Source organism: Dromaius novaehollandiae, chromosome 4 (genome assembly GCF_036370855.1).
Source record: "Dromaius novaehollandiae isolate bDroNov1 chromosome 4, bDroNov1.hap1, whole genome shotgun sequence".
Taxonomy (NCBI): domain Eukaryota; kingdom Metazoa; phylum Chordata; class Aves; order Casuariiformes; family Dromaiidae; genus Dromaius; species Dromaius novaehollandiae.
In genome coordinates, this window is record NC_088101.1 from 85,480,507 (window position 1) to 85,503,730 (window position 23,224).

Below are 23,224 nucleotides of genomic sequence, written 5' to 3' on the forward strand. Positions count from 1 at the left end.
GACACTACATAAACAAACGTGTTTCAGTTTGCCAGGTCTGGAGGTAGCCAAATGAAGCCCAGAAGTCTGGGTCTTTACCACTGGCATCCGTGCTATGGGGTAGGCAACCTCAGCTCCACCTAAGCTCCATCTGCCCACAGATCCCACCAGATGAGGCTGCCCATCTGAAAGGGAAAAGGAAGGGACAGAGGTTAAAGCAGAGAGATGCACAGCTATGCCCAGAGGTTCTCCTTTCACAGGAAGACACCACAAAGACTCAGCACTGCCAGTTTATCAAGATGATGGCCAAGGGTTTTAAAAACTGGAGTAGTTAGAACAATAGAGCCTTGTACACTGTCCTTCTCAAGGCTACTACTCCACTTTATTTTTGCTAAAGCACAAACATGTCATCTGTTCCTATGACACAAGAACAGCAGAAAAGATGATTCCCACGTTATATTATCATGGAATTCCCCCAAGCACTGCTTTCTTAGAAGATTTGCTGATCTTACTATCTTCACAGACACCCTAAAACCCTCTGGCTTGTAGGAACTACATTGGTGAATGTTCAAAAACGTGATGCCAACATGAGCAGACTCAAACTTGAATCTGCATGGAGAAAGCTTTGCTGGCCCACAGAAAGACCCACAGCACAGAAATTATAGCCCCTCGTTTTGTTCACTGCAGAAACGTAGTAGCTATGCAGCAGAGACACCAAGACCACCCCCTAAATGGGCAAAATAGGAAATGATGGAGTGCAATGGAGTTTACTGCACTATTTCTGAAAGTTTTAGGCTAAGTACTCCTGAGGAAGAGATACAGAAAAGGAAGGGTTTCCTGATTTTTGCTGTGGAAAAAGAACTAAATACGATGGAGTACCCTGGAGATTACAATATAGGGCACAGCAGCAGGTAGAAAGGCACCCCTGTGTCAAGTGGATTAATCACAGGACACACAGAAAGGGGAATCAGGAACTAGCAGAGTACATGTAAAGCAAAAATACAGTGTTAGCTTTAAATTTTTATACATATATATATATATATATAAGCTAAGAAAACTGTATTGTGAAGTCAGAAATTGACATCTTAAAAAAAAAAAAAAAAAAAAAAAAAAAAAAAAAAAAAAAAAAAAACAACTTGCTCTGTATTTTTAGGCTATGTTACCTCCCTTCAAGTGCTCCAGACAAAACTGTCATAATACACCCTTCCTAAGCCCAAGGCTGATGTCTGCAACATACACTTGGATAGAAGCACAGCCAGAGCAACAGATTGGAGCTCTCGACTTTGTTAAGCACCCTTAGCAGCACACAGCTATGTCTAGGGAGCGGTGCAACTAAAAGAGTGCCTAATGCAGCTTCCTTTTGTGTCCACTTGTTATTCCTGACTTGTTGAGGACAGCATCTTGAATTCAGGCCAAAATGACCACTTACTGTGCAGTGTTTATGGAGGGGACAATAGTTAATCCAGATGTCTCAGCCACCAGAGGTTCCAGTTAGTCTGAGGACCAAAAAACACCCCAATACCAAATGCAATAGTGATCTTCTCTAGAAATTCCCAACTCAAAGGGCACATTCCTTGTCAGTTTTCCTCTTTACACTCCAGCTAAAGGGCTCTTATGAACAGAGCTGTACAGACTGCTTCCCCCAGCCAGACTCTGAAGAACTGTATGAAAACACCACACACTAATTTCTCTAGCCTTTCTCTAAAACGATTTCTTAGCAAAGAAAATCTCTTAAAATCCTAGTAAGATGATTTTTACATTTTAATGATCAAACACGACTGACCTCAGGTTAAACCTTGAGAATCCAAACTGAACGGAAGAACAAGCAGCAGAAAACAAAGGGAGCACAAAGGCAGCAAGCAGTTATGCAACAGAGAAAGAGCAACCAAAGCGCTATTTAAAATCGCACTTGAAGGATAACTCAGACAGGCTTAAAAATGGAATAAAGGAAGCAGCTTTTATTTCTTTGACCTTCACAGCGACTTAGCTGCATTTGAAGAGCATTTTAAGAATAACCGCTTGGCAAGATATGAATAAAGCCAAAAACTGAGACTGCAGATTTCCCTATGCAAGCACCTGGGGCCATGGTGGAAAACCCCCCTAGTTACTTGGCTTGCACCAAGACCTAGCCCAAAGGCTCAAGTTCAGAAGATAGACCCACATGTTACTAATAACAGGGCCTGAGTGCTCTCAGCAAAGCTAACGAGAGCCATTTCTGGGTTCCACAGTATAAGATTAAAGTGATAACCAGCTGCTTCTCTCAGATGAAAAATATACAGTGATATGAAAACCGTTCTGTTTTGTTGATGGAGCATACCACAGAGTCAAAGGAAACTACATAAACTCAACAGCTCAGAAGAAATGGATGCAGCCCAAGTGCATTTACGAATGAAAGTGTTCATGCTTTCAAAAACTAGCTGCTTAGCAAGTGAAAATTCCTGGATTTCAGTCAAAAGCATATACAACAGAAGCTGCCATTTCTTGTGTGGATATACCTGCAGCACACAGAACAGTCTGAATTTAAACATGTTGTTTTTACATAAACAGTTCATAAAATAAACCAACTGCAAAGCTATACTATAAAAATTGCAAGAGTGTTAGCCAATCTGAGACCTAATTCATTTATAGATTCAGCTTAATCAGTGAACTGATCTGACTCACGCAGAGCCTCCCACGCAGAGACCAAAGCAAAACAAGGAGTGTAAGGTGGGATCACCCTTCCAATGACAGTCAGATTTTAGATCAACAGAAGCTGATCTTGAAACTGCATCCTCATTTATATGATTAAAAGGAGCAGGATTTAGCTCTTGCATTTGCATATATGCAACTCTCAACCCTCTGTCTACAATAAATTCATATGAACTTTCTATGAATATTAGTAAGCAAATAAATACTGGGTGGGGAAGGGGAAAAATCAACTTCATGGTTAGATACAGTTGCTGAAGGATGTGGCAGGTGTGAAACTAAGATACCTCACACTCTACAACTTGTTTTAAATTTTACCCAAATAGAATACCATGCAAGAAGGTCTAAAACTAAAATAACAGCTTAAAAAAAGATTCACATTTCCTTAAATCTTTGTTTTAGCGTGAATACAAAAACAGTCACCTTTCTTATCTTCCATATTTCTCTTTACTTTGCCATTTCAGAAAACCAACCGATTTTAAAACAAAACTGCTAAATGCTTAAAAATTCAAGCTTAGGAAATAAGCTAATTAAAGAAATCAAAGGAATGACAGTAGATGGATACTGTTTATTGGTTCTTTCCATCACATCTGAGTTACAGGTGTAAAAGTCACACAAACTACAGGTATAAACATGTAAAACAATACAAAAATAAATGGAAAGGTAATTTTATATTTACTGAATCAAGTTGTGTAATAAATACAATAGGCAAAAAGCTTCAATCACACAATTCAGTTTAACTGAAGTTACAGTAGTGTTTGTAAATACAAGTTTTTAACTTAAGTTGCAAATATTAAAGCATTGAGAACTAGTATAAGAGTGAATTTTGGCACATTGTAAAGTGAGAAGTGTTATATTAACATCTGACAATTGTGTAAAAATGAAGCAATTTCTCACTAGCTTTCTGAGGTACATTTTAAACAATCTAAAATTAGATTAACGATGCAGTTCTAACAACTCACAGCTTACAATTCACTATACTAGTTACAATTTTTCCCTTTTAAGAATACCAGCAAAGTATTCTAGAGCTTAAATCTGTGCAAATTCAGAAAAGTGTCAATTAAAAAAAAAATAATAAAAACTTATTAGGGAACTTTTACCTGCAACTTAAATCCTCCCTGCAATCAGTTTTGTCAAATGCAAAGTGTAAAATTGGAAAATACCAAATTGCACAGCTTAATATAAAATACTCCTAGATCGCAGCACAGTTCAAGTTGCAAGCATTCCTTTCCTAGATTTATCACATTTTTCTCCCTATAACTTCAGTAACTTCTGATCACACACATTCTCCGTGAGGAAAAAAAACAACACAAGCTGCTAACATGAAGGTCAGCAAAGTATGTAAACCCCTTGAGGACTCTCAGCACTTCTTCACAATATCAGAAATGCCTGGACACAAATTTACTGTTATCAATTTTCAAAATACAGTAAAAGATAAAGGAACAGTGTAATGGCACTTTTAATGTATCCAAACATCTGCAGTTTAGAAATGGTAGGTTTCTTTTCTTTCTTTCTTTTTTTTTTTTTTAGTTTTACAGTAGCTAAAAAACTAGATCATTAGAAGTAACTTAATCCTCACGTCAACTTCAAAACAGTAAGAAAACCAGATTACCCTACAGATGGGTTTTGATATGGTATAAACATCTTTGACCAGAATACAAAAGTTACGCTCTTCTTAAAAAAAAAAAAAAAAAAAAAAAAAAAAAATGCTGCTGACTGTAAGAAGTAACTCCAAAATAATCAGCAACTGCTATTAAACTATGAGCAGCATCAGATATTTACAGTTTTAGTCCTCAAAGAGTTTTTTTGTTTTTTTAAACAGTTTAACCATTTGTGCTAATATTCTTCACTAGGTTAATTTTAAGTCCTTTCACCAAAACCGTTTTTCCTTTAAAAAAGAGGGTGCAAGCAATACAACCCATGACGTCCATTTATTTTATGCTTAGTGCACTGATGGCGTCATTTGCAAGGCACTACTATGTTTAAAGGATACCATTGTCACAGTTTCACTATTTCGGTAATTTTTTTGTTTTAAAGTCACAGCTAAAAATTAAAAAAAAAATTGAGGTAATCAAATTATTTCAATACCAAAATATATTAATTGAAACAGTACCAGTATGGTGAAAGGTCTTCATATTACACAGTTATTATAATATAGCATGCAGTACAGTATATAAGTATACTAGGCCTTTGTTCTCAGCTCTTCTGATTCAGTTTTTAAAAAACTGCTCAATTTGCACAGTACACCAGTTTTATATACGTATTTCCTTTTCATCACAGGGCATCTCAGTTGTAATTACAACTCACTATGCCAACGCCAGATGAATTAACCCTATCATCATTTATTTTCGAGAGCTGCACAAATTGGAGTTCTTAAAAAGAGTTCAGCAGAGCAAAATAAGCTACAGTATCTTCACTTATCATTTAATCAATTGCACTTAGACCTACACTGTTATTGACTTACAGGTTGAGACAAAGCATCAGAATGCCATTTGTCTCAACCACTGGTGTTTCTTCTGACGTTACATAGTCATACCACTATTCTAGAAATATGGCTTTGCAGATTAGATAACTTGTACTGGAAAGGAGCACACTGGATTTACACTAAGTTTATTGGCAAAGAACTATACTGTTTTTAAAATTTCCTAATGCCCCTTTTATTGCAGTGTTACCTCCAGAATTCTGTACTTTAATAATCCTGGTTTGACATATAGTTTCATGCAGCCAACTATACTTAGTTTATAAACACCTGCTACTCCCCCAGGATCCACTGCTAGCTATATTTACTCTACCAGGCACTACAGTTTATTAAGACTAAAGTATAGCCATGCATAGATAACTCACGAGCCTTATCATGATGCTCTATACCTGTAACATGGGTTACCCCAGAAAGCCTAAAAACACAAACTAACTGCTGGCTTTTACTGTACTTTAACAGGATACAAGTAGTTTCATAAAGTCTCGTGGTGTGCAAAAAAATTCTTAAATTCAGACAATTTAAGTCTAGTAGGAAAGCTATTAACGAAACCTTATCACATTTATATCCCAATCTGCAGCACCTGGAATTCCAAGCCTATACTGTATAACCACCACAGCACAGACACCAAGTCAGCTAGTAGCAATACATAAAGTCTACCTAAATGGTGTTTCAATTTTTGATAGGTTTATTGAAATTTCAGCCATTTAAGATTCCAAAGGTAAAAAATATTTCCTACAGCATAATATTGTACATAGCCTTAGGTTTGACATCACCAGGAGTTAAGTCTCATTCTCCTTCCACAAAGAGAGACTGCATGGATTTCAGTTAAACATAAGTATTTCAGAAAATGTAAAAAATTATTTCTTCAGTAATTTTTTACTGCATTACATACATCTGGCCAAAAAGAAAGATTACAGCTGCATTAAGAGATCAAGCTGTTCCCAAGGCAAAGTAATCTGAAAATCAAAAATCTCTCCTGGACTGTTTTCACTTCTCTGAATTCTGAACACATAGCATGCTACAGTAAGCTGATAATTCAAATAAGCTTCAATAATCATGTCTAAGTAGCTGCTAAGGTACCTTATATTGCTTCAGCCAATAATCTATATAGTGTCACTTAAAATTGTTCTAAGTTAAGTTAAAGGATATGTTGCCATAATTCCTACTGCAGTATCATTTAATAGCTGTAAAGGTTTTGTTGCAAGTACTTAAAACCTAGTGTATCAGCTTTCTAAAATGTTAGTGTGCAAATTCTTCTGAAAGCTTCACAAACAAGGTATTTCATATTTGAAACATTTATTTTGATATTTTTCACCTTTGGAAATAAGTCATTTTCACGAAGAGGAATTATTCAGCTGAAAAATCCTGGCTTTTCATGCTCCTTCCCTTCTCTTGCTTTACTTAGTTTTTACTACTGAAATAATATTTCAAGATAATCTTTAAGCAACATCAAGTCACATATTACACCAATTCGTGTAATGTATGTTACAGAACTGAGAGGAAAGTAAGGTATCTCCCCTCATCTTGTTTCACCCTGAAATGTATAAACAACTTTTCAGAAAGAAAAAGAATGAAAATTTTGACTGCAGATTCAAACAGTGCGGAGGTTTTTGAGACATGCTGTCCCTCTGGAAAAAGGCAGAGGTGCTAAGTGTTCCCCCATTTCTCGCTTTAGGAACACCCTAACAGCAGTAGGATTAGGCACTCTCTTTGGAGTTTTAAAATGTTCCCCCATTTCTCGCTTTAGGAACATCCCCCATCCCCACACACTGCAGTACACCACTGCCTATTCACACTTCAGTGCAACAAGTTTCAAGGGACATCTACAGAGCGAACTTGTTTGATTATCTGCATGACGGACCAATTCCATGATTACATTCTGATCTATTAGAAAATATAGTTCTGCTTCTTTTCTTCTTCTTCTGGATACGTTTCCACTACTAGCCAGAGATTCCAGGTGATGCTTTTTACAATCTGGAATGAAGGTGAAGTGGAAGCAAACCTCACAGTACACACAGCTAAGCAGTTACCAGATTAAAATGCCAACCTTACAAGAGTGACCTCTTTGTTTCAAAAGGAGTGCTGAAAATGGATATTTCACTTCTAATTTTTTAGTTAACCAGCAAGGACAACAGCATTTTTGGTTACTGACAGATGGTTCAGAAATCCACAGGATGCACATGCTTATGTCTTCTGCTCAAAGAGATCATGATATTCTTGTTCTTCTAGTTCTCTATTGTACTTCTCTATTTCTCTGTTGGCCTCTTCCAGGTAATCATTCATGAATTGGTCCATTACTGATTTTGAAAAACTGAGGAAAAAAACATTTGTCCAAATAGTGTTTATTAGAGAAAAAAGGACAGGTTTGAAGGATTAGTCAGTTCAGGGCCACTTACTGAGAGCAGAAATACGATACACCACCATCTGGGAGACCTAACCACATCTACTCTTTATTAATAGGGATAAAGGAGTTGCACAATAGGCATTTCCCAGGCAAGACGAAAAACCTAAGAACAACATAACCACAGCAGTTTTGCAGAAGTTTACAGCTATTTTGGTAAGTGCAAACCTAAAAAATTCTGCCCTAAATTCAAATCAGCCTGAAGTTGGTAAGCAGTTCCTGTACATACACTTTTTACTTCCAAACAGCAAGATGGCAGTAGGGTCACAGCATCAGTTACCATCACCTTCTGGGAGAAGTCAACTTTTTAGCCCAAAGCTGGGATTCATAGATGCTAGAAGGCTGCAATATACAATCAGTTAGACTCCTAGTTGTAACTAAAGTCTCAGTAGTTTGAAAAAGTGCTCCCTGGCTGATCTCCTGTTCCTCCTATGGAAAAAAACTCTGCTTTTAGAGAAATCCTCAGCCTTGTGCCTGTACAAAATTAGGCTTTATTACACAGAGCCAAGCAAAATTCAAGGTAAGTGGCAGTAAGAATTGTCCCCAGGACCAGTCTACTTCACTTCAATGCTTCTTGATTATTAGTCCACTTACAGTGTCTCGCATAGGTTGGGAAAGACAAAAATTTAGAAACGGTAGGAGCAGAGTAGGAGAGCTCAGGGTGTCACTGCCTGTTGCTGGTTTAGGCTGCCTTTGGAATTTGTTCTCAAATCAAGACTGTGTTCATCCCATTGCAACATCTCCATTCTTTAAAGGTAACTTTCTACTTCTCTTTAATGAGCAACACGTTTAATTTCAGAGGGTAGACACAGATAAGGAAGGCACTTTTGTGTGTGTCACTAGTACTAAAAATCTAAGTGGCTGTTAACAGAGAAATTGTGGTGCATTATTTAGAAATTAGCTCAGCATCAATATTTTTGGTCTTCTGTAAGAGTTACAGACATTTAAATAGATTTTCTGATGGACAAAAGTCATCCAAGGATCCATCAACTCTCATACCAAAAACTAATACTGGAGTGATGGCCTAAGGAACAAGGAAGTTGGAGTCCACTGTTACCACGTTTTTTACCAGCACACTGCAATTAGGAATTTACCGAATGGACAGATATCTGCTCGTTTAAAATTTTAAGTTGTCTTGTAAGACATGGAAAATACCTGTTTGTTCTTATTCTAAAACAGAATCATAGAGCCCCTCTGAATTTTTATCAAGTTGGCTGAAGTTAAGGAGTGAAAAGTAAATTGAGAATATAAAACCAATATTAAAATTTAAGTAATAAAGACAAAAATGATGGAAAATTAGGGCAACAAGAAAGAAGAAAATGAATACATTGGAACATCAGTATTGCTCTGGAGTTTCTTGCCAATGACAGAAATATGATCAAGTTAAAAAAAAAATTGCAGTTCAGGAAAGAAAACTAGGGGGCCCTACTTTGGCCATTGCTTACGTTGTGTAATTTATACCAGACAAGACCTTGTAGGGCAGAAAAGTACGGACAGCACATTTAGGAAGGTGTATATGTCACAATTTGATAAGTAAATCATACTGGTTGCTAAGCTGAAGTAATTTTAAAATAAGGTTTCACTTGCTTAAATGAATTCAAAAAGTTATTACAAAAATGTACCTCCACACCTAATTCTATACACACTATTAGAATTACTACTTTGCATGCAGTAAGGTTTTCTTTTTTCATACTAAGTTTCAAATTACCATAAAAATATGCAACAGAAAGTAAGATATTGTAGTAAAACATAAAATATCCCCGACTGTTTTCATTTCAGTGTGTGCACGCACATGTATGCACACAAAATTATATTCATTTGGAAGTTTTATCAGTCATGACCAGGAATTAAGCAACATTACAGGACTGTTTTATTTGAAAAGTATTTCTTTCACAAGCTGTGGTCTATAAATTATTCTCTGCATGACCTCATGTAGAGCAGTTTGGGATTATTTTTTGGTTCTATTCTGCTTCTTAGATCATACATCTGAAAAAGGATTTTAATAACAGTTTTAAATGGCAAGTGGCCATGAACAGATTTAAGCAAGAAAACTTTTCACTTCATATTACTACCTGCCAATCAGCTGGCTCTTAAACATATCTGCTTTGACGGTCTATGTTTCAGATTTGTACAGCCTACAGCCTGCTTAAGATATTCGCCAAACAAAATGTACTTTAAAGGATACATGGATGGTAATCCATTTTGTCACCAAAAAAATTCACAAATTGAGTCCCATTGTAAAAATAACCAGCTGGAAGTGGATCCAAGTGGCGTTTCACCTAAATTAAGAAGCGATATACTGTACATTAAACATTTAAAACTAAAAACTGCTAGAGACAGTCCTAACAAGCTTAAATAGGTATAAGAAAGATTCTATCTGCTGAATTTTAGCAGCCAGGGAAGAAGGTATTGCTCCTGGCTAAAACAGAGCACTTTGCAAAGACAGTATGACAAATGAGATCCATTTTGACTTAGGGAGTTAGGTACAGCAACACGAATCATAGCCACGCCCAACTCCAGAGACAGCACTTGCAACCCTAAATTAGTTGATGGGTGCAGGATTAGGCATTTAGGGTTGTAAATTTGCAAGTGACAGGCCACAGAGTGCAGGGCAGGGAGAAGATGGGGAATAGCAGATCACTGCACAAACAAAAAGTACGTGCATGTCCAGCATCCTACTCTTCCACCTGCTTTCCAGGGCTGACTAACAGTCCTGAGATAAATGCCGACACAAGACCAAGATTTACATCTCAGACTCCTCCTGGACAACTTCGGTTGTGTTTCTGAGCATAAAAAAAGCCAGCAAGTGCTATGACAATTTAGTGCTCAGCATACTTATTATGGCAGATATGGGAGGCGCTCCATCATACAAATGGGTATTTAAGGAAATCAGCCAAAAGGAGGACTCGTTATTAATTACTTCTACTTACATGAATGTTTTTTATTTCCTGAAGGGTTAGCATTCCTCTGGTTTTCAGGGCTTTCCTCTGAGGTTTCTGTACAAAGAATTATAGCCCAATTATACATTTACCGCGTGACAGTCTGATATTACAATGCAGTTGTGTTCAAGAACAACTAACCAAAACAATACCAACCAAACAAGAAGTCAGACAAGTTTTTTCTTGAAAACATGAAAAATGTCAGTGAAATTTATGATTGCATATTATGCAATTATGATTGCATGCTATCACGCTCAAGCCCAACACAAAAGTATGTCTCTTCAAAGGACCCATTTTTAAAATTAATTTCTAGATGGAATTACGCAAATATGTGAAGATATTCACAACTATATTCTGAAAACAAATATATACAGTAAATAATCACATAAGTCACTGTTAGAGATGACAAATTGTAGAAGTATTTTAAATGACAATTTAAGCACAGCTCTACAGTAAAAAGCATGTTACATGAACAAAGAAACAACCTTGGTTTTAGTTTGAAAAGTTTTAAAATTAATTTTTTTAATGCAGCATGTAGTAACTCTCAAAACTGTGTGAAATTCGAAATTAGCCATCACCAGTGAGATTGAAGAAGATAGTCTTGTTCAATCTTAGTTAAATTTAGTTCAGATAGTCCTGAACTAGTCAAATAGGAAACACTTTACACTTGAAAGATGTATTTACTTTCGAGTTGCAAGTTTTCATAAAATTAAATTTCTACAGAATGCTTTCCTAAGTGTCAAAAGTATTTGTCTCCATATACTACCCATATATGAAATGAATGAGATCTCATCATAGAAGTACGCTAGCCTGAAGTAATACAATCTGCTAGAACAGAGCTGAGAACCTGAAACTCCTTAGGAACAGCCTTAAATGGTCTGCAAGAAACTTATTTGACGCCCTACACAACTTTCTAGAGATACTATGCAAATCGGAAGCTGTAAAGAAGTAATCATGAGTATTTTTTAAGTAACTAAGGCTCCAAAACATACATCACAGGAGTGCAGAGTTAGAAGTACAGGTTCAGGCTCCAACTAAAGTGCTAAGAACATGTAATGTGTGTGGTTCAGCACTTTTTCCATCCAAGTGTATTTCTGAATTCAGATTGCCAAGATTCACTTTCCAAGACCTTAATCTACAGCCCGACAAAAACTGCTGGTATTATTTGGTTGTGTAGCAGTAAACCATCTTGTCCTGCACTCCTGGACGGACTGTACCTTCTTCTGCGTGGAGCTGGCCTAGCAAGACACCACAACTGCAAAAAGTGCCTTCTAGACCATTCACTCTTGGTCTTACTGCTCCGACTTCTGTGGCATAGGCACATTAGCAATGCAGGAATATGAAGTCTTATATAGCTGCACACTTGACAATTTCAGCAAGAAAAACTGAAGGGGGGAAAAAAAACCTTCTACTCTCCATTTCACCAGCTTATTTTCAAGGAGGTTTAATTTAGTGAATCAAAACAAGTTTAACTTTGCAGTGTTAAGGTACTTCTCAAGAAGAATTATTCCATATTACATGTTAGCTTTTGGCAATCTTTTCTCAGCTAAATCATTTTGTGTTTATTCTGGACACACTCCATTTGTTCAAGACAGGCAGATCAATCCATGAATATGCTGCAATGGATATTAAAATAATACACAAATTACAATACACATTTGCAAACTGTTAGTCCTCTGCTTGAAATACATTTATCCTGAAATGTTAATGCCTTGGTGGAAGAGAAAGTAGTTAAAAAAAAAAAAAAACAAAAAAACAAACAAAAAAAAACACGTTGAGACACTCAGATTTCTCCTCTTGTTGTTAAGAAATGCCAAATAGATCACACTGAAAAAAAGTAAACATGCCCACAAACCTGTTTTGCAGTTTCTCTAAGCCAGTCTTTTATATCTTCTTCCTTGAGAGAGCAGCCAACGAACACAAGGAAGTACTCCTGTTGACTGCTGCAATCTCTGTTATCATTTCTTGAATCAGGAGGAGTTGGCCCCTCCTGAACAGGCACCAGGCTTAGCAAATTAGATGATGTATTGTGACAGACTTCAATCACTCTGTCAGAATCTAACCAGGAAAACACAGAGGAAAAAAAAAATGTTCTGGTAATTGCTAATTTAATTTAGCATACCACCCTTGAGTAGACAGAATACAGTATGAAAAACGTTTTCAAATACAAACATATGAAATACAGTCACAAGACACTGTGTAAGTAATTGTCTTTACCTGAAAACTTAACTTTGCCCATGATGTGATATATGTTTCCAGAAAAAGGACTTGGTTTGAGCAATGACTTAATTGCTGTTTGAAATAGAAGAAAGACAGGTTATCTCACTTGTTTTATTTCCTTCGTGTAGTTTCTGTTCAGACCTATACTACAACTGGGTTCTACTTCACATCCTAGTGCTTTAGGGGAAAATGTTGCAGTGTCCCCTGTAGCCCACACTATGTAACATTTCTATAAGTTCTCATTTCTTCTCTATAGGTAAGGTGGGAATTATAACGTTTGGCATAATGAACGCTTACAGTGTGTGTGGAAAGTAAAATGATGCTCCTTAAGACACTGCTTTGCTAAGGAACGAAGTAAGGAAAGGCATGATTAAATATCTACTATAGGAGCCTGACACAGAAGTGAGCCTATCTTCTAGTAACTACGAAGAATTATTCTGCATAAAAAGTAGGGGCTGACACTCACTTATAAACAACATTCAAACACTACTAAATAAAACAAACTAAAAAATAAAAAGCAAAGAGATAGCTGTCTCAATGCCCCAAAACAAAAGAGAAATTAGATTTTCATTTGAACAAAATCATGGGTCAGTTTTCCAGAGCAGACATTAAAGATCATTTACTATGTACTGAGAAGCTGAATTTCCAATTAAAAGTTTACTTCAGCAGTAATTAAAGAGCTGTACTGTCTCAGTGTCTTCCTTCCCCCTCTATTCCTCAGTATTTTCAACTTGGATTTAAGTCAAGTCTGTCAAAGTTCGTTTATACCTTTACATTTGGTCACAAATCGTGTTTTTTCTAGAGGACGATTAAACCATACACATATCTGAACCATTGGTGGAAAGACAGACCCAGCTCCAAATTTGCCTTCATACCTTAAGACAAAAAACAAACACATACCTTCAACATGCAGAAAACACACACACTTTTGCTTTTCAGCTAGCAGACTTCTTAAAAATATTATAATAGATAAGCTTTCTCATTGAAAGAAAAATACTAAGTTTATTCTCTAAGAAGAAATCTGTAGAAGTGTGATATTACCTATACTAGGTTGTTCAAAGAGCTCAGGACTCACTTGAATGTTCTTCCTGCTGCTAGGTTTTTTTTCTTACTTGCATACCACCATCAAGTCAGGTAACAGTTGTCAAAAAGTTTTAAATAATTTCTTTCCCTGCTTTATCTCTCTTCCTTTGGCTATATGCAATCTACAAGCAGCTCTGACATTCCACACTTCACATCAGTTCACTTTAGGAGCCTTATTCATAACCGGTTTAGAGGTAAGTATTAATTATGAATAAAAAGATATACACACATACAGGACTGGCAAGCTATGGTGAATAAATCATGCTTTCAACCGAATAAATGTAACTGGAAAACAGTCAGCCAAGACAGAATGGCTGACAGGTTTATATTCTCTGCCAAATCAGTGCAGCACAGATAACTGCAGCAAGATGTGTAAAACACCCTGATCCCTGAAAAATATCACCCGATATGAGATGGAAAGCTTGGTACCGTGTATTATTTTGCCCTTAGCCTCTGCCAAGACTGTCAGTAACGCTGCTGGGTTTTTATGAATAATTGCTGTGCTAATAGCTAGACTGACATAGCAAGTTCATTCCAGTAAGGCTGAATAGCTGTCAGAATGAAATTACACTAGTCATTATTGACCTCACCCATCCCAATCCTTCCCAGCTCAGTCCCAGAGGGTTCTTTTCTATTCTTCCGAAAAGCAACAGTAATCTTGCCATTGATTTAAATGGTGGCCAGAATGGATCCTTCTCCCCATAAAAGGGAGTATCTACTAAGAATACTCATCAGCTTTCTTTTTAAAATGATTTACAAAGCATGTCTGTTCCAAATGAGTGAAAAAAATATAAATTGAGTTAGTGAGACTTTTTAATCTTCAAGTTAATTAGAATATTTCTCAGTCTAGATACTTGCCAGCCAGGATACATTAAATATCGAGCTCTCATCATCTGAGGATTTGCAAAACTGCTTTCTGAGAGAATTAATTCAATATCCTCATTCCTATAAAGAGATAAAGATGAAGATTTTTAATTTATAGGCTCAATAAAATGGCTTTTAAATAAAATAGAAGGTTAGTCACAGTAAAATTACAGCATTTTTTCCCTTAGAATAACAGCAACAGAAGCATAAGCCTACTCTGCACACAAAAGCATACATTTCCTAATCCCTATATCTATATAACCAGAAATGTAAAGGAACGTGCCTGTTACAGGAGAAGCAATTAAGAAAAACAGTCAACTCCTTAGCATGAAATACCAGAGAAACACAAGAGAATACAAGTTTCTAAATGCATGTGTCCCATCTGCTGAAAGTGACAAATACTAGAAAATGAGTAATATTACCTAGTTACAACTCCATTTTCTGCCAAGATGAATGAAACAGCAGGATTTGCTGCTCGGATAAGGCTTTGCAGTTGCACAAGCAGCGGATGCTTCTGCTCGGTAGCATGACTTGTAAAAATGATGTTACTCACTAATCCTGTGTAAAAATATTAGAGAACAGTTTACAGAAGTCAGGTATGCAACACTGACTAAGAAATGATGAAGTGATTTAACCACCATTCTTCTCTTATTTTTGGTCCATCTACATTGCATTAAAGCTATTAAAAACAAGCAAGGAACTTTGTCCCTCTTGCCTGCCCAACAAAAATCCAGAAGCCCATCTAACTTCGTATCTAACTGTGTGGAATACCCAAACACAAAATTATTATTAACTATCTATTTTGCAACAGCATCTAGAGGGCAGCCAGCTCAGAAGCTCATTGTGTCACAGCCCATAAACACATAGGAATGATAGCTCCTGCAGGAGACAACCCCTCTTCAGCCCCTGGGAGGACTGAAGGGGAAATAGGCAGGATATTGCAATTTGTGAGTTCTTTTTTTATTGCAATTTGTGAGGACAAATCACTGAAGATTTTACTAACAAGGGAGGTCTGCTTTGCCAAAACTCAGCTACACCAGGACAAGACATTTCTCTTTCTTTTTTTAATTAGATGGAATCACTGTAACAGACGCAATTTCGATAAATTAATGCAAGAACCAATGTGGGAAGAGCTAGTTTAATTAAAAAAAAAAGACAACAAACATTTCAAGCCACCTGGCAAATTCAGTGTGCAGAAAGATAGGTTTAACAGCTGAAAAAAAAAGTCACTTTGGACTCTGACAGCTGTCACTTCAAAGCAACAAGAGAAAAGCGTGGGTTTTTCTTGTTTTTTTTATTTTGTTTGTTTGTTTGTTTGTTAAGAGAGACCCTGAAATTGTTTTCAGGCAGCAAGTCTAAATTCATGAGACACTGAAGAATATAATGGATGGAAACAATGGAGTAACTAATTTGTCCTGGGTCCCTTCAGCTACATCACCAGAAAAGCGATTCCCTTTTCAGACCTAAAAGTCTCCTCCAGTCTACTACCAATTTGACTGAAGAAACAGTTACTCTTCTCAAAAACTTTCTAATATTTGAAGATGACAATACAGTCTTCGTGTTATACCTGCTGTCTTTCCAGGTATAAGAGAAGTTTCACATTAAAAGAGAACAGCTGCCGCTACTGCAGAAGCCTTTGAAGAGACTCAAAAATAACACACCAACAACCATCAAAAGCCTTAAGAGGGTGGAAGGGATCTCATTAAGGAAAAAACACTGGATGACGTATTGGACTTTTCTTCTAACTAATGTCAGTGCTATAGGATCTCTACTTTCCAATTACACCAAGAAGGAATTACACCAAAACGAATTTCAGCCCAGTTCCTCAGCCAGTGATTGCAGAGCCGACTGTTCGGTACTCTCTAGGATGCCCAGAATGTTATTTCTGCGGTCAGGAGGTGCAGCGTGTTCACCCATCACTAGTCAAAGCAGAGTATGTAATGAAACTCACATCGTGATCTGCTGCCTGAAATTATTCCTGATCTTTACAGAAGTCTTTAAAGCATACTGATCCTTTCACAGGCTTCTTTACACAGAAATTCAATGTTTCTGGGTTACCTACATTATAGCATGTGCTCCCATTCACTGTTATTTGCATCACCAACCCTTTCAAGCTAGAATAATAATTATAACCTTTGCAAATTTCCATCTTTGATATTTTTTTAATCCCTCATAGAAGTTTCCACTCCCAAATTCAGAAACACTTAAGTTTTCTGTAATACAGTTGCTCCTAAGAGAGACTGGGGGAAGAAAACAGCAAGCATGCAGAAATTGAGTCACATGAATGCTTGAAATTATAATGTAGATCATGCAATTAAAATGAAAATTATGAATAAGCTAATCAACCACCACCACATTGTGGGTGTGCTGCACACAGGGTTTAATTTTTAATATCCCCAAATCATACTGATTTAAAAGCCAAGTTTAATTAAAAAATAAAGTTACACTTTCTGTGAAGTTGACAGGGAACGATAAAAAGGCTGTACAATATAAATGCCACGAAGCATACGTTACAGTTAGAATCACTATACATTACAGAGACTAGGTAGTTGTCAAGGACTAAGCTGGCAAAGACTGAAGTGAAGAAGAAAAGAAAAAGATTCAAGGGTTAAAATATCCAGCAAATCAGAAACCAGTGCATCTTATCTCGAAATCTTCACCCATACTTTTCTCCATCACTCCCCCCTTCTTTTGCACTTGTCTAAGCGGAACACCTTTTAAGCACTAGCTGTCTTTCTTGCTTGTAAACTCCCACACAATCTTTGAAGTAACAGAAGACTGTTCAAAGCCTGTGGAACCTGCAAGCTTCAGCTCTGCGCACATCTATGCTTCAATCTTATAGGTGCTGGCATCCCACAAGAATGGGCCCTAGATTTAGAAGGCAACAGACCATACTGAATTGACAGACATGTGGAGGTAATCCAGAGGAAAAATAGTTGTCTAAGAAATAGAAGACACCTACGCAGCTTTAGTAACTAATAATTTTGACCTCTTCTATTTGAATTGTCACTGATTTCTCTTTATACTGCATTTCTAAGATGACCCAGTTTTGTTTAACTCTTTATTTGCACATCCATCTACAGGAGAATCTTTGCAGCCTGAGGAACAGCATGTTAGACAGAAGCGGTAAAGAAACAGGGATAAATTAAAAAAAATATACGTTTAACAATGGTAAGGGTCCCTTTTGTCCCTAAATGTAGGACAGACATACTAAACAACACTCATGTCTCGATCTATATGACTTCATATACAACAACAGAGATGCTGATGTGCACCCAGACTAGCAAGGTGTCAACCTACAGCTTCTGCACAAGGAAAAAAAACAACAGAAAACAAACACAGCCACATTTGAAAGGAGTGAGAGAAAAGGAAATTACAGCACACAGATGGTGGCAAGATTTGGAAAAAGTTTAAACAAATATGCAAGGAAGAGACAAAACAAAACTGCTGAAGTTATAGTCACAAATGATTGATGCATGCAAGGCTTTATTACTAGTTTTCTTTGATCCTGAGCCATTTCCGCTACTCTTGTGGCTTTCCAAGCAGAAACCGTCAGTCATGTAAAATGATGTTATATTGAAAACATGTATAGGTATCGATTAATTAAAGCAATCTCCACACAATGGAACAGAACTGGAAACCAGCAGCAAAAGGCTAATCCTACTCACACTCTAAGTTTGAAATACAACTGATTGTGGACAAGTGGCCATTCAAAACTCTAACCAAACCCGATTTGCCTGTATCTGTATTTGTCTTGCCACTTACATTGCAAGTTTGTTTTTGTATTTGTACAACGCAAACACGAATGTGTCACTAAATACTGTTACTTTTCATCTGGAAATCAATTCTCAATTATGCAGAAGCAGATTCTCCAGGCTGTGTGTAAAACTGAATCTCTCCTTCCCTCTTGACCTTCCAACTTCAACACAGTGACAAACACATATGACTCTTGGCCCTAATCTGCCCAACAGTGCTTGGATTCCTACACCTTATAAAACTCAAAATATCTTTTATTTTTAAGAGAAAAACCATTTTTTATACTACCAGCCCATTTATATTTGTTCTCTACTGTACAGGCGATACAATTCTGCATTTGCCTGGAAAGTTTAAGAGTTTACCACACCTCAATTCAAGTCACAGTTTTCCTCCTAAAACCTATTACACAAAAATATTATGTAAATTCATATTATGCAATTTGCTTTAAAGGAATAGACTTCTAGGGCATCTAATGTCACATTTCGTATCTGCAGACTTACTAAATGTTAGAACCTTGCAACACGCAGAAATAATTTGCTGCCAGAGGAACGTTCTGCTGACCTCCAGTATTTTTCCTTCTTTTAGGAAAAGTTCCTCCTTGAATGTTGACATATTCTGACCCAACTAGGTCTAATTCCAAATGCACCCTTTCTTCTTTTTTTAAATAAAGCTTTGTTTGTTTGTTTGTTTTTAAAAAAAGCTATTCTGTTATAAAAGAAAAAGGGTTAAACTTTTAAAATATCAATAATTATTGAGAAGTTAATTATATCTTTAACATTCTCCCTCTCTCTTCAAAGAAGAATTTCACCCATGGCTATAATCACACTGGTTATCTTTTGGTCACTTCCCCAGTTTGTAGCATCAACATTTCCTTTCCCCAATGAGAATCTAATACTGATTTACGTAATAGCCCATACATACTTCTCATCTTACTCACTATTTCATTCTTTTGGATTTTCTCCCTTTGCACACAGTCAAAAAGTGGCATAATTCTGACACCATTACAAAGCACTACAGAGTCTAAAGAGCCACAAAAAGAGAGCACAGCATCTTATTTTGACAGCTATGAGTAACAAAATACAAGCAAATACAAAAAGCAGAATCCTGCAGCTCACTGGAACAGACAAAAAGCACAAGATCAGCGTCACTCCGCAATAACTGGGGTCAGAAAGTGACTTAAAAAATTCTCAGCCGTCACTGGTCTGTGATCTGTATTAATACAGACTGACATTCCGATTTCAGGCTGAGCTTATAGTCTGCCTAAAATAAAGATTATTTCACTGGAGAGAGTTGTTCTTACATGCATAACATTTACTATTCTCAACATGGTGAATCACCATTTCTGAAATCTCACTGCAAAGGTGCTATTGCTAAATTTACTTTTCCTCTTCAAACTTAAGTTAGATGACAGGTGAGGAAGGATGGCTTATGCAAACAGCTTCTCCGTGTTTCCAGTCCTATTGGGAGGTCAATGTAGTAAACACTTTGTCTCAAAGTCAGGATACAAGACTGTACATACAGCTAAAAAAAACAGATCTTTTCCAGGTGAGCTCTTTCTGTTCATCTTTCAACTTCATCACTTCTCAGCTCAGAACTGAAGTGTATTAAAGCAAAAACTGCCCTGTAACTGTATTTAAATAGAGTAATTATTCCTTCAAAAGCTCCCTCAGTAACATGATCTATATAGGTTAGAATACAAGATGAGCGTTGCTCCTTAGAAATGTGTTTCTCAGAAAACAGCCTAGCATACGTATTTCATTTAATTGCTTTAAAGAATGTGACAGACTGAGAACTGCTACATATTTTTGTCTGGTCTATAGCACTGCCATTTAACATGCAATTATTCAGAATGAATGCGAAAGAACTACTACCAAAAAAAAAAAAAAAAAAAAAAAACACCCCACTGAAAAAGAAAGGTGACCTAAAGTCACATCTTGAATTTCTTCCAAAAAAGAAAAAGAAATCAGCCTAGCTAAAATAGTTCCATTACAGGGGGAGATTCTACTGCTTCTTGCGGTTCAGGATTTGCTCTAATGCCAAATGAAACTCGCAAGGATTCTGCATACTGTATTAAGAGGGGAATATGGGGAACAAGCTCACTAGTTCATGCTTTCCTTCCTAAAACAGGCCAAACGCCAACCAAAGGACAGCTCCATTTCTCATGCCTCCCAAAGAGAGGACACAATTGACATCCAATCACTGTGGCTCCTAGATTACAAACACACCCAGGTTACCAGCAGTTTAAGGAAAGGTTAACTCGTGGCCTTGGGGAAAAAATTCCCCGGTGAGGGGATTTATGCACGTATCATGCTCCAGATTTTTAAATCCTCTTCATGTACCTATGGCGTCTGGCAGTATAGGTAGGGAGAAGCTGTCTGTTCTGCGTAGATGGCTCTTACCTCCAAGAATTTATTACGATCCTTTGACTATACACATATGCAGTGTACATATTTGGCAGTACAGCTCAGCTATTTATTCTACATAGTTTACAGTCAAGAGAGAGAATACATACCTTGGGAACACTGGTCCAAGAACTTGGGAAAAAGTAGTCTAAAAATAAGAACAAAATTCAACTATTATGAATAGATGGTATTTATATATATGTCCCTTTAAATACAAAGGGCTTCCATTCATTTGAACATTGACAGCAAAGTCTCACTATCCAACTGACTTTAATGGTTCTTTTCCTCATAATCCATATAACTGAAACATGTCTACAGGTAATGCATTTCAAGTTTCATATCAAACATTAGATCACTCTTCTGGAGTCTCACTGTGAAATCACCACAGCTTCCCAACCGAAAGACTTGTCATTGGCAGTATATGGCTACTTCATAAGCTCTTATCAGAAGAAACTTCAAAGCAAGAAACAAATAGTCTACATTGTAGGCTAAACTTCTTCCTTCAATTGCTACTTCAGGAGACAAACAATGTTAGTCAAAGGACTGTAGACTATTGCTGCTATAAATACTACTCAGTAGCATGACCAGCAACACGTTAAGTGAGTTTAAAAAAGAAAGACAAGTTCCTTCTCTACATTTCATTACATTTTTGGAAAAAACAAGTTAAAACAGGACTCCACCAGTCAATTCACCAATATTTTAAGTAGTCTGTGTTATTTATTTACAGTCTTTGTGATGGAGACCAGAAGCACCACTAAAGTAATTTCTACTTATTGCCTAGTGCAAAGCAGAAGCTTATTGTGGTGTTTTTTAAATGCAGTTAGGAAGTTTTAGGAATGCACGTTTATGAAATGATTGTGCAGTTCAGCTCTGAGTTTTGATGCAGTTATACAACAAAAGTAACAATTCTAAAAACTCTGAAAATTGTAGCTGCTTTACCTTACATTTATCGAATTAGCTGCAAAGCATAATTACGAAGCTTGAGTATTACAATTTTACAGATAGATCTGTGAAAACAAACCAGCTCTGTTCCATGTTTGCTGCAGTTTGGAACACACACACTATGAAATAGCAACCACGCTACGCTATTTAAAATTGTCAACAACTTGGCTTTGCTAGTGTTTCCTCCCCACCCTGCCTCTGCAGTAACCCAGGACACCAGATTTTAAAACTTGCAGTGTTTTTGCTTCTATGCTTTGTTGTTCTCTTCTACAAAATTTGGGATTGCTTCCTGTAAGTTCCATATTTAAAATCTGGAAATTCTTCATTTAACATCCAAAGTAACGATACAACCAATAACCCAAACTGAGATGCACATCTCATTCTTTAGCCACATTTGCAGTAAGATTCACTAGGAAAAGTACGAATAAAATAACCCAACGCACGACAGGACAGTTGACTCTGAAGATTTTACAAGACCCTTACGTAGAGTAAACATACTTATTTTAGCAGTGCGCTAATACCAATGTTTGTTTTTTCTTCCACAACCTAAAAACTTTTAGAGCAAAATTATACACCTAGTGAAAACCAAATTTCATCATTATAAGTCAAACCATATTAATTTTGCCCAATAGGGATTACCTAACAGTTTTAGGATATTTAAGATAGATCAATGGCATTTAGCCATCATGTAGCTCCAGCTATCACAGGAGTGATCTTGTAATTTGCACACAGTATTTTCAGACCACTAAAAAATATTTTTAAACTTACCTATGTTCCATATAGCAACTCAATGGCTCTACACAAGTATTAATTGCTCCAATGATGAAAGAAGACTTCACGTCTGGGTCAGGATGAGTTTGCAGAGCCTGTACAACATCAATAATATCAGTATATCTGTAAAAGAACAAAATGGAAATTTGTTTTAAGAGAAACTAATTGAAACATTTCAATATCTAAAAAAAAAAAAAAAAATGCTTTGCAATAAGGTTAGATTTCTAGAAAAGCCCATGAAAAATAGTTATAGAGCAGTTCAAAGCTTTCCAAATCCAGGCAATTAAGCAGTCTACAAGTACCATGAGAAATAAAGCATTCACAGCTACAGAGAAGTAGTATAAGCTTAGTAGTGAGTAACCTTAAGCCTGGATTCCTGGAAGCACCCAAAAACATAACAGAAGTACAAGCACGTTATGCCTTCTGCAAAACGTATAAATTAAGAGCACTAAGATGCATTCAACTAAGAAAAGAAATTCATTGGTAACAACTAACACTCAATTTTATCTGCATTCAAATTTAAGTGAGTTATTATAATTAATACACCCATTTTCTATCAGTTCTCCAGACACCACTGTATTATAGTTCTCTACGACAAAGTTAAAACAAACCTGAGGTTTTATTCCAGATGTCTATTTTTCAGCAAGCTATAATCTTTTCCCAAAACTGTATCAATAGTTATAAAGTTAACAGATTGCACAGA

General features: G+C 36.6%; 1 protein-coding gene across 2 annotated transcripts in view; it reads right to left on the reverse strand.

Moving 5' to 3' along the window:
- Positions 1-3,212: 3,212 nt before the first annotated feature.
- Positions 3,213-23,224, reverse strand: part of DNAAF9 (dynein axonemal assembly factor 9) — a 78,912-nt gene continuing 58,900 nt past the window's right edge. Inside the window, exons 28-37 of one of the 2 annotated variants that reach the window (XM_064511644.1) lie at positions 22,519-22,644; positions 20,919-20,956; positions 15,073-15,208; positions 14,645-14,731; positions 13,472-13,578; positions 12,701-12,775; positions 12,339-12,541; positions 10,475-10,540; positions 9,730-9,823; positions 3,213-7,440 (exon numbers count right to left, since the gene is read on the reverse strand). In XM_064511644.1, the coding sequence (XP_064367714.1) occupies positions 7,328-7,440; positions 9,730-9,823; positions 10,475-10,540; positions 12,339-12,541; positions 12,701-12,775; positions 13,472-13,578; positions 14,645-14,731; positions 15,073-15,208; positions 20,919-20,956; positions 22,519-22,644 (1,045 nt within the window). In that variant the 3' untranslated portion in view covers positions 3,213-7,327. Of the gene's footprint in view, positions 7,455-9,729; positions 9,824-10,474; positions 10,541-12,338; positions 12,542-12,700; positions 12,776-13,471; positions 13,579-14,644; positions 14,732-15,072; positions 15,209-20,918; positions 20,957-22,518; positions 22,645-23,224 lie in introns of both variants that reach the window. The other variant, XM_064511645.1, reaches the window with a different exon arrangement.